General features: G+C 32.7%; 1 protein-coding gene across 1 annotated transcript; it reads left to right on the forward strand.

Annotated features, from left to right (window-relative positions):
• Positions 2,955–10,893, forward strand: LOC109348217 (kinesin-like protein KIN-14L). The gene is made up of 20 exons (XM_019588514.1): positions 2,955–3,251; positions 3,550–3,707; positions 4,322–4,468; positions 4,658–4,913; positions 5,588–5,688; positions 5,813–5,884; positions 6,376–6,465; positions 6,592–6,666; positions 6,921–7,002; positions 7,318–7,413; positions 7,524–7,697; positions 7,817–7,923; positions 8,017–8,195; positions 8,315–8,476; positions 8,585–8,835; positions 8,959–9,122; positions 9,332–9,410; positions 9,693–10,281; positions 10,369–10,547; positions 10,673–10,893. The coding sequence occupies exons 1-20, from the start codon at positions 3,185–3,187 to the stop codon at positions 10,744–10,746; spliced, it is 3,102 nt and encodes a 1,033-aa protein (XP_019444059.1). The 5' UTR covers positions 2,955–3,184; the 3' UTR covers positions 10,747–10,893.

A 12,509-nucleotide genomic window follows, 5' to 3' on the forward strand; every position in this document is an offset into this window, starting at 1 on the left:
TTTCTCACTAATTAATCTTTAAATTTCATCTCTTAGTGAAATTGGTTTGTTAATAAAATAATATTAATTTAATAATAAGTCAATAAGAAAACCATTGCCACCAGAATTACAACAGTAACAATGCAAACATTCCATATTAGTTAACAATGATGGTAATGGGAGAAATCCACCGTCAAAGCATAGATTGATTGAGAAAAGGATAAATAAATTTCAAAGTTAAAAGGAACAATAAAATAATATTTATATATAAAAAATTTAAGTTAAATAATAATGATTTGGCTGTTGAAATTAAAATAGAATGCATAAATATGAAATTTCTTGTATTTAAAATTATCTTTATTATTAATTATTAATGGAGCACTCGACACATTAGATAAATCACATACACCAAAATTGTTTCACACATTAAATTAAGTTGGAGTAGAGTTTATTTGAGTTTTAGGCATTAAATAACAATAGGACTGTCAACTTGCTAGGAGGCATTGCAAATATTTGCCACCACTTATTTATATAGGGAAATTATTTTTTTTGGTTTCCCACATGTATCCTTGCATTATAAACAATCTTGTCTGAGCTAAAAACATTCACAGGTATGTGGGGCTAACACTCCCAGCGATCATTTTTTCCATCAACGAAACTCGAACTTGAGACTTTGCTTCATGAAAATCAAGCATGTACCACTTGAATTAATGTTCATTAGTAGGCTGATATTAATTTGGTGAGAGATATTTTTAAGTATAAAAAAAAGTAGTTAATGACACATGTTTGCAAAAGACACAAAGGGATATTTTAAAATATTACACTGATTACTGATGCAAAAGTGAATATTTTAAAACAAAAAGTTAGATAATTATAATTATGTTTAACATAATATAACATGTATATGATTGTGATAAATCCAAATAATATAAGAGCTAATGTATATTATTTGTTTTTAGTTTGTTATAAAATACATCAATAATTCGAAAGAAAATATTATTTAAATCAATTGTATATTATTTTCTGACGAATTAAAAATAATGAAGACACATAGACTTTAACAAACCAAATTTTGTTTAACTTAACTACACTCATCATATTTTTATTAAATATTAAATTATCTCTCATTTCAAGGTAGTCAATGTAATTTATGAATATAAATTAGGAGTGTCTGATTTATATAATTTGACTAAAACTCATAGGATGTGAGTATAATTTACTTAAAAATTAAAACTTGGGGTTGACCTAGCTTTATTGTGTGCATTAAAAATAAAGAAAACAAACTACACTAATAGAAAAAGATTAATATATGTCCCGCGCAATATCATGATTACTTATTTTAAGTTTTGACAAAATGTATGCATGCTACCATATCTCCTATCCTTAAGCATGTGTTGGGTGGAAATCCCAATTTTTCGTAAGCAAGTTACAAATGTTGTGTATAACCCTCTAAGATCATGAAATGCATATGCAAATTCTAAGATTGAATAAAGAATTTCTCCATACAATCAATTCCATTACTAATCTCCTCTCACCCAAGCTTCATGCCAACTTTACACCATATTATATTGATAGAAATTAAGTTGAGAATCCAAAAATCCAATGTTCGTTTATGATTGTAAATCATTATGCGACTCCTAATCAAGTTTTTACCCATAGAACAACTACCATTCACATCGAGTTTCAAAACTTCATTGATTGGCTTGCACCAATTAATTTAAAAATCAAACTCTTTTATAGAAAAACAATCTAGTTGGCTCCAAATATTAATATCTTGCTAGACATTCTTTACAACATAACCTAAATCAGAAGAACTATTCCTAAAATGGTTTTATTCCTCCACTTATACGCTCACCGAATACCTGCTAGAAATAAGTTCCCATAAGCCGATATAAAGTGTTCTAATTGTTGCCAAAACATAGTAGATTCCTTAAAATCATTAAAAAATATGCATGATATTTTCTACATCATTAAGTGTGTTTATATGTCCCTCACATGGGTCTAACAAACATTTACCGTTAGGCCATTATTATTTTTTATTAGGGAGATAAGTATTAACTTTTTTAGCCAACAATTGTTTTGACCAATGCTATTTATAGTAAGGTGATTAAGACTTACTTATATAATAATAGCGGTTGTACAACAATTTTATTTTATGATATTAAGTATTCAATTTTTATATATTTTTATTTAAAAATTATAATATAGTGTATTAGAGTATTTTATATTATAATTTTCTGTATTTATTTATTATAATATGTAATTTAAGGTAAGATATATTGTTATTGTGTTAACGATGATTACTTATGATTAGATGATTTTCTTTTGTAGAAATTAAAGATTATTAACAACAAAATATGAAATTGGAAATTAATTTATGGTGATAATTACATTATATTTTATCTATATATATATATAATATATATATATATAGGAAGTCAGTATGAATAATTGTTATTGTAAAAAATAACAACAATTAAAGGGTTCAGATTAAAAGAAAAAGTTATGTCAAAGATAATTAACCTTTAATTTTAACTCATAATCTTAATAGTTATATGGAATTGAAATCCACATTAACTAACCAGATTACAACTTTTGCTGCTTTAGATTTCTTTATAACGTAAATATAGTATAATATCGTAATTAAAATCACAACATTAATTTTTTGATGATTTAACTACAAGATATTGTTTTTTAACAAGATTTTATTTCCGTTAATTAATATACCCACAAATTTGACCTGATTCTTAGCATTTCCACATAAGATAAATCTCCACCGTTGATTAATTGACTCAGTATGCAAGATCAACGGCGCATAATCCTTCTTTGCTTCGCTAAACCCTAAACAATTTAAATTCAAAACCAACAAAGTAACGTTATGCTTCCGAACCTAAGGTTCGGAACCCAAACCACCACTTCCTTCACTAATCCGAACCAAAACCAAAGCCACACTATGAACCAAACCACTTACTTTGCTCCTCTCATTTCTCTCTTTCTTCAATTCTCTGTATTTTTCATAAGCCCCACTTCAAAAAGTTTCAGTTTTTATATTATTCTCTATTTTTTCTTATTCAACATGGGTATCTAATTTGGGTTTTTGAAGAAAACTGCTATATTGTTCTTTGTCACTCATTTTTTGATGCTTTGCATTGCATGAAACCTTTTCAGTTTACAAAATTTGCGATTTTTTGAAAATATAGAAATCATGGTGGATTGTTCAAGAAATGGGGGTCATGATTTCAATATGGCTTCTAGAAAAGCTGAAGAAGCAGGTTAGTTTCTGTTTTCTAATTCAGGGTTTTGTTAGATTACAATGTTTCTGTTTTTTTGTGTTTCAATTTGTATGCTTGTTATGGTTATTTACTTGATCATGATGAAAATGAAGAATTTTTAATTTGAATTTTATTTATAGTTTCATTTTCATGTGCTATTGTGATTTTTCTTAGAAAATCTCTTATGCTTATTTACTTGATTATGATGAAAATGAAGAATTTTTAATTTTATTTATAGTTTCATTTTCATGTGCCATTGAGATTTTTTCTAAGAAAATCTATGTTTTGTGTGGTGTAGCTTGGAGAAGATATGATGCATCTCAGTGGCTAGAAAGCCAAGTGGGCCCTCTTGGTATATCCAATCAACCCACAGAGAGAGAACTAGTTTCTTGCTTGAGAAATGGTTTGGTTCTTTGCAATGTCATTAACAAGATTCATCCAGGAGCAGTGCCTAAGGTATTATGTCACATCTCGATTTTCGGCTACACAACATCTTTTGGAGTCGCCACCACGTTGTTGCGGTTAAAATGTAGAAAACTCTATTAAGAACCCAATTTGGATAAAACGTTCGATTTAGAGTTTTTTACGTTTTAAATGCAAAAACGCAAAAAACGCAGTAGCGACTTCGAAAATATGGTTGCATTACTAAATGATGGATTAACTATTTATATATGAAATCAATGCCTAGGGTATTGCAATAATACAATCATATATCACATGCATGTTTATACTCGCTGGGAGAGTTAGCCCCACCTACCTCTGGATTTTCACGTCTCGGACAGGATTGCCTCCACTGCGAGAATACCTGTGGGAAATAAAAAATAAATCACATGCATGTTTCCTTATCACCAATCTTATATATGGTTGCATTAATGAATGGTTTATTAATTATTAATTTATGTAACCATTAATTATTTTAATCACTTAGTCAGAGAAGAAGTTCTTTACTTTCTTAAATTGCAGGTTCAAATTGGGAAGTTTGAGTTTTGCACTTGTAGTTTTTGTTTTGCTTCTCTCCTTTCTTACTACAAATGTTTAGCTTATTATACGTTTTTATGTTACTATTGAAGGTGGTTGATATTCCAGTAGCTTCACAGCCGCTTTCCTGGGATTCCCAACCTTTGCCTGCCTATCAGTATTTTGAAAATGTTCGAAACTTTCTTGTTGCCGCAGAAGAATTGAAGATTCCAGCTTTCGAAGCTTCTGATCTCGAAAGGGTAAGTTGATTATAGTTTGCACATTTTGGACATACATCTCTGAATGCCACTGTGCTTGTTTTCATGTATTTGCAAATTTTATAATCTAAAAGCATTGTTTCTATTAGTAAGTTTGTATGACTAGTTGCTTTCAAGCTTGTCATTAAAGATGAGTATGTGTGAATTAGTGAATGGGTTATTTATTTTCAGGATAGCGTAGACATGGGATCGGCGTCAAAAGTTGTTGAATGCATTCTATCACTTAAGTCATTTCAAGAGTCGAAGCAGATAAACAATGAGAATGACTCCAACAAACAGATAAAGTCTCCTTTACAAATGCAGTCCGCTAGTAGAATGCATTCAAAAGCCACAACTGCATATCCCTCCGATGCATGTAGGCCCTTGGATTTATCTGCCACATTGGAAAAAACGCCTCCTATTGAGAGTAATTTTCAGCAACGAGAAGGTTTAATCTCTCAATCTTGCTCGTTTATGTTTATCTGATTTGCATCTGTTAGCTGATAGATACCTGTGTCGGGTAATGCTAATTACCAGAGTTTGGTAGTTTGCAATTTGCACATTTAGAGAAATTAGTTTGGAATGATGGGAACCTTAATATGATCCTTCACCGTATAAAGCATGTAGAATTTTGTTTAAATCTTAAACTCAATGGTTTTTTCTTCTTATTATGTGAATCACGAGCTAATTTACTTCAGTAAATTGCAGTAAAACTCCAACACATCAGCATTCATTACTTGCTATTGGAAAATAAAGATATTAGCATACTCTAATTGACGATAAAGAATATTTACGTTGTTTTGATTGCATGCGATCGGATAGTTGTTACTATATTATGCATTCAGACTTTGATAAACTGTTCCTATATTCTCAAATGCAATTGGATGATTTTATTATTTCTACTCGTTGATTGGACGCAACAGAAAGTGTGGAATCAATTGTCAGGCTACTCGTTGACCGAATGACGTCTAATTGACGATAAAGAATATTTACGTTGTTTTGATTGCATGCAATCAGATAGTTGTTACTATATTATGCATTCAGACTCTGATAAACTGTTCCTATATTCTCAAATGCAATTGGATGATTTTATTATTTCTACTTGTTGATTGGACGCAACAGAAAGTGTGGAATCAATTGTCAGGCTACTTGTTGACCGAATGCTTGATGCCAAAGAAAATATTAATGGAAACATTCATGCTTCTCTATCCAACGGACTCCTGGTAATGAAAATTATGATCATGTAAATAAATGGTTTTAATTAAAATTTAACATGCCGAAGTATATTGGTTTGACAGTTGAGTACAGTAATTTATGTCGTCTCTAATTATTTAGTCTTTACCGCAGGATCCAATAAAATTATTTAATCAGATTCTGTCAAATGGTGGTGGGGAACAGCCACTGAAGAAGCTCCCAGAGGTTAGTTTGAGATGATCAATGTTTTTTGTATGCTAATTCTTAATCAGTCATTGTTATATTGTCTTTGTGCTGTAAATTGTGTGAGAATAAGTGAGTAATCGAAAACAATCATCCTTGGTTCTTTATTTTTTTGGCTGAAGAATACCCTAAGCCTCAAAAAACTTCCTACATTTTGCTGCCAAATACTTATAGGTAACCTAACACTAATGTGCAGGGTGACAACTTTTTGATCTAGAAATCACGGTTATCGGTCTTTTAAAATTTGAACATGTGAAAGACAATTAGCATACACTTTATATTTTGGGTTTTTTTGTTATGCTTATTTCTTGGATGACTTGTATGTTGTATTAAGATAAAACCGTTTAAATATTTTGAAAATGGTGATTTCATTTACTAATGTCAATATTCTCATTTTCATTCTTTGCCAACGCTTTTGCTCTGATATTTAACAAAAGTTTTTTGACCAAACACAATTGTCATTAATGCTATAGGATATTATAAAAGAAAGGACTATCTCACAACCTGATTCCACTTCCACACCCGCCTCATCCTATGCTTTACCCGCATCTAAATGTCCAAAGGTACCTTTATTTTTAATGTATTATTACTTCATAAACATACAAGAATTCTTACTGAATGATGGTTAATACATAAAATTATTTTATAGTTTGATATATTCTATTATCACCTACATGCATCTTATACAGTGTCACAGAACTTGCATCGGAAAGTGCACTTGCAGTCAGCAGCAACTCTTAGAAATGCAGAAAAAAGAACTTCTGGTAGGCATTCGTGCAGCTTATTTGAATTACCTTCAACGAATACGTTAAATCTTGTTTAATTAGAAGTTATAACTACGTCCAGTTCAGGAGGGAAACAACAATTTAACAGACAACAGAAAAGTAGTTTATGAAGTACTTTTATATAGCCGAAACTTCAATATGCTTATATTGCATATATGTCGATTCTGTTCAAGAATCATTTATTTTCTCGAGTTATTCACATGTAGCACAATGTAAATTATTGTGGTTTTCAGGATCTCAAAGCTTTGAAGTTGAAACTTAAGGTCGAGTTTGAAGAGATGCAATCACAGTTTCAGAGATTTTTTAATGACCTTGGTATGAATAGCCATCAACTTTGCAAGTTTCTCATCCTTTACATCAAGTTTATATTGTTTATGTAATGACATATTGTCTCTCACAACCAACAAGATGTTAGTCTAGTAGTATAAGATCATGCTAGATCTCTAGAAAGACTAAAATGTCAAGGGTTCGATTCCTGCGAGCGACACTTGCTGGGAGGGATAGCCATACATCCCGAAAGTGATTAGTTCATTACTCGTAGGGTGAGGGATACCCTTATTAGTGCCGAAAAAAATATTGTCACTGACAGCTATACTGATGGTCTAGTGGTGTGTTGTTTCATGAATACAGGAAGTCAAGTACAGGAGATGTCAGTTAATGCTCTTGGATATCACAAGGTGGTAGAAGAGAATAGGAAACTGTATAACATGGTCCAAGATTTAAAAGGTTGATTTACTTTTAGTTTTAAATATATTCATATGGAAAGGGTTTACTTCTTTATTTATATTCTTGATCTCTTGGTTAATTTTGCCAACCATTTCAATTTCAAAACTCAGGTAATATTCGAGTGTACTGCAGAATCAGACCATCGTTCCGGGCCAACACCAAGAGCATTATGGATTTCGTTGGGGAAAATGGTTCTCTATTAATTTTGGATCCATCAAAAACACTAAAAGATGGAAGGAAACATTTTCAGTTTAATGAAGTTTTTGGTCCTACAGCTAGCCAAGGTAGAGTTACTAAAAGCCACTAATAATGAGTAATACAAATGTATTTTTTGTGCATCAATTTTTCCTCTGCTTTTTCTTTCTTTCCACCTCTTTGTTGAAATTTTCTTCTGTGTACTCAGATGAGGTTTTCGAGCGCACTCAGCCTTTAATTAGATCAGTGATGGATGGTTACAATGTTTGTATTTTTGCTTATGGTCAAACTGGATCCGGGAAGACTCACACTATGGTAAGAACCATGAAGCAAGAACTGGTAGTTTACTATATTTGTCAAGTGTGAAACCAATGCTTTTTTCGATCTAATATTTCTATATTGTGGCAGAGTGGTCCTTCAGGTGGAACATCTAAGGATATGGGGATCAATTATCTGGCCCTTAACGATCTATTTCAACTGTCTAATCAAAGGGAGGACATTATAAAGTATGACATTTGTGTGCAAATGGTTGAGATATACAATGAACAAGTAAGAGACCTACTTGTTGAGGACAAAGCAGACAACAGATATCCTTTTCAAGAAACATTTTTACAATTTTCTTAAGAGACAAGGCACAGAAAGTTTCTTTATTTCTAGTATTTTGATTGTGTATATGCAAATTGTTTGTTTCCGTAACTAACCACACAGTAGAGATCCGGAGCTGCAATGGCGATGGATTGAGCCTTCCTGATGCCACATTGAGATCAGTGAAGTCTACAAGTGATGTTCTGACCCTCATGAAGCTTGGTGAGGTTAACCGTGCTGTCAGTTCCACTGCAATCAACAATCGGAGTAGTCGTTCCCATAGGTGATTGTTCACTTTTCCGGATTTCTAGTAACTGCAATCCCTTATGTAGTGCTTTCACTACAGCAAAGAAGTAGTTTAGTCCTGATAAGGCTGTTTCATGTGTCTCAGTGTACTTACTGTGCATGTTCATGGCAAAGATACATCTCGGAGCACCATCCACAGTTGTTTGCACTTGGTAGACCTTGCCGGAAGTGAACGAGTAGACAAGTCCGAAGTTACAGGGGATAGATTAAAGGAAGCACAGTTTATAAACAAATCCCTTTCTTGTTTGGGGGACGTGATCACAGCCCTGGCTCAAAAGAATTCTCATATCCCTTACAGAAATAGCAAACTCACGCTTCTCTTGCAGGACTCCTTAGGTATACTACACGCTAGTGTATTCAATGAGATTATGTCACTGAAAAGCTATGGAGAAAATATCTTCATTTGTTAACCATTTGTCAATATGTTAATTGTTTTTTTCGTGGAAAACTCTGCATTAGGTGGACATGCTAAAACGTTGATGTTTGCTCATGTGAGTCCGGAAGCGGATTCCTTTAGTGAAACAATGAGTACTCTAAAGTTTGCTCAGAGGGTTTCCACTGTGGAACTAGGTGCAGCCCGTTTGAATAAAGAAACCAGTGAGGTTATGGAACTAAAAGAACAGGTGATAATGTCAACTTTAAGCTTCTTCAATGCATGCTAACTTTATCTTTTCTTGAGCCTGATAATTTGGACAGTTACTCAGTATCGTCGATTTTTTGGCAGTTCTGAAAATAGTGTTTAGACATTTAAGAATGATGATTTTGGAGTTACTCTGTTCCAAACTCATGAAGTTACACTAAACATGTTTCCCCTTGTTTTATGTGATGTTAGTTGGAGAACCTTAAGATTGCATTGGCAAATCAGGAAGCTCAGAATGCAATGTTCAATAGAACTAAAGAGCCATACACTCCATCGGAGGAGCCAGCACTAGTGTCTGAGAAAACTCAAGTTCGCCATCGAAGACGTAGCATTGAGAGTTGCAGTTCCCCAAAGATTGACAAATCCGTAAACCCTGAGGATAAAAGTGGAACTGAGTCATCTTCCACACCTCGTTCACTAGTGTCTGAGAACACTCAATTTCGCTATCGAAGACGTAGCATTGAGAGTTGCAGTGCCCCAAAGATTGACAAATCCATAAACCCCGAGGATAAAAGTGGAACTGAGTCATCTTCTTTCATACCTCGTTTACTAGTGTCTGAGAACACTCAATTTCGCCATCGAAGACGTAGTAGCATTGAGAATTGCAGTTCCCCAAAGATTGACAAATCCGTAAACCCTGAGGATAAAAGTGGAACTGATTCATCTTCTTCCATACCTCGTTCAAGAAGGTTAAGCTTGGAAGGTCCAAAAAGCATCAAGAAAGACACTGTGCAAACAAAAGTAGCAGCTGATGTTAGCAAAACTTTGCGGTATGAGTCAGTGTCTCTGCAGAGACATATTTCACTTCAAGATCCAGAATCAGTGTCCAAGTCGTATGGCCATTTCAGCAATGGCAATTCCAGGTCAGAGTTGCTTGCCAACGCTCCTAGCAGTCCTACGAGCATTACCTATCAGAAGAGACTAATAAAAATAGACAGTGAAGTCCAAATTCATCCTATTAAACTACCTCAAACACCTGAACTAGGTCGAAAAGATGCAGATAGAGCTACGTTTAATGACCTCGCAGCATTTTGCAATGATTCCCAGAAAACAAAGGTGACCAGTAGCACAAATGGAAAAGAATCGCATATAAGAAGATCCTTAAGAACTATTGGAAAATTGATTATTGGCACTGATAAAAGGTGAGCGTAGCAAGCTAAGTGTTTTAAGCTTCACTTTGATGGTAACACTAGTGTGTTTATTCAATCTTCTCATGTGAAATTTTGCAGGAGCCAACACAATGTGGCTGAAGTGAAGTCACCTATCAATGTTACTAGCCACACAAATGATGTAAAAACACCACGAGCAACTACCCAGAGGACAAAAAGGAGGCATTCTCTAACGGGGATGGAAGCGCCTAGGCCGAACTCGCGCAGATCTTCATTAGAAGGGAATCCAGTAGTACCAAGTAAGTTAAAATTACAGAACTTCCGTTTTGTCCCCATCTCGCCGTGCTATACATGATTATATTCATCCATCCTATAATATTCACCATACTTAAGGTCCTTATTTTCGTGTCATATATATATGTAGATGTCAGGGACAGAAATGCTAGAACTCCTCCTCCTGTCCGTCCAACTACCAAGATTTCAGCACGATGGGCATAGTAGAAGACTCAAGCCAGGGTCATCGGCAATGTCGCTTCGACTCGAAGCATGCCAACAAGGCTAAGTCTAGTTTAGGTTAGGGACAAGCTCCATTTTAATTCGAGTTTTTGCTTTCAGAGCAAGAAACATGTCATTCTTTTCTGCAAAGTTGGCCATCCCGTGCCTGATGTATTCTTCAGTTTATCCTATTAACTTAACAAGGACAAGAAGTTTGTGTAGAAATTAGGCTTGTCTGTAGAGCCTAATTTCTACACAAACTATCTTGTTCATTGCTATATTTGTATAATAACCATATTTGAAGAATCCTAGATGTTTCTTAAACTTGAACAACATTATATGATGTTGGTTAAGCTTGCAACCGAGTTTGAGGTCATATTCGAAGTTAAGTCCTTTCGAGTCCAGAAGTATATTGTAGGATGTTGAGTAAACCAAGTTGGATGATGTTAGCTTGACAATATATGCAACGAGACTTGGAGTATATAATTTTATATAACAACATCGATAACAACTAAGCCTTTATCCCATTACGTGAGATCGACTATACGAGTCGAACAACGTTATAATATTTTATCATGAATTATGTTATTTTTAATATCGGTTTCAAGAATATTTTAATATTATTTTGGTTGTAAAATATAGGGAGCAATGTCACAAACATTGCCAATATTTAAAGAGGATTGTATTTTTGGTTCCATTTTTTTCATTTAAACCATTCTCTCTAATCTCCAGAACACATACCTTACTCTCTCAATCTCATAAATACTATAACACATTCCTCTATTTTCTCTCAGAATATGTATTTTTTGAACATCATGTCTTACTTTCACTTTTCTTCTTCTTCATCAAATTTCAAACTCTATAATCCAGAACTTCACTATCATATTAGTCCTCATAATTCCAAATCTTATAACATAAAATACAAAATTTTATGATAACCTGCATTTTAAAAGGCATACATTTTTCATTTAATAAATTTAATGTTAAATAAGTTAATACTTTTATAATGGAAAGATAGATATAGTATAAGGATATGATGTTTGTAAGAAAATAGAAACATTTTAATTCCTTCAATTAATAATACATTAACTATGTATAAATTTTTATACTAATAATATATAGATATTACACTCTACAATTAAATCTTATGAAAAGTTTCCATGACATTAAATGGTGACATATCCTCATATTAATTAAACACTGCTCGTGCAGTATCAATCCGAGTGTTCAAATTTAATTAAAAACAAAAATTAAATTTAAACTGGATAATTTTAAATGTTTTTTGTTTGTTGTTCTTAAAAGCCAAAACTAAGTGAACTAAATATACTTTATTTTGGTGAACCTAAGTTTCTCATCAGAGATCTATATCAGATCTATTTCAAACTACTCAATATTATATAATATATAATATATTTTGTTATTATGTTATATTTATATTTTTAGAAACTTTTATTTTTCACATGTTCTTATCATTTATGTAATAATATGATACTTAAGACCCAATGTCTATTCTTTGTATTAGTAATTATAAGACATGTGATGAATGTGCAGAGTCTTGGAATATTGAAGTTTATTTGGAAGCTTTGGATATTTTTGGCTAGGTATCTAAATTGTCCAAATTCATTTGTGAAACATATGAAACAATGAACATGCACAACATTTACATATCCTACTATTTATTTTTATATGCATAGGCATGTTGAAGACTTCAAAATTATACTTTTTTTAACATTTAAGAATGAACATAAAGAACATGATTAAGCAAT

This window comes from Lupinus angustifolius, chromosome LG05, assembly GCF_001865875.1.
Source record: "Lupinus angustifolius cultivar Tanjil chromosome LG05, LupAngTanjil_v1.0, whole genome shotgun sequence".
NCBI lineage: Eukaryota > Viridiplantae > Streptophyta > Magnoliopsida > Fabales > Fabaceae > Lupinus > Lupinus angustifolius.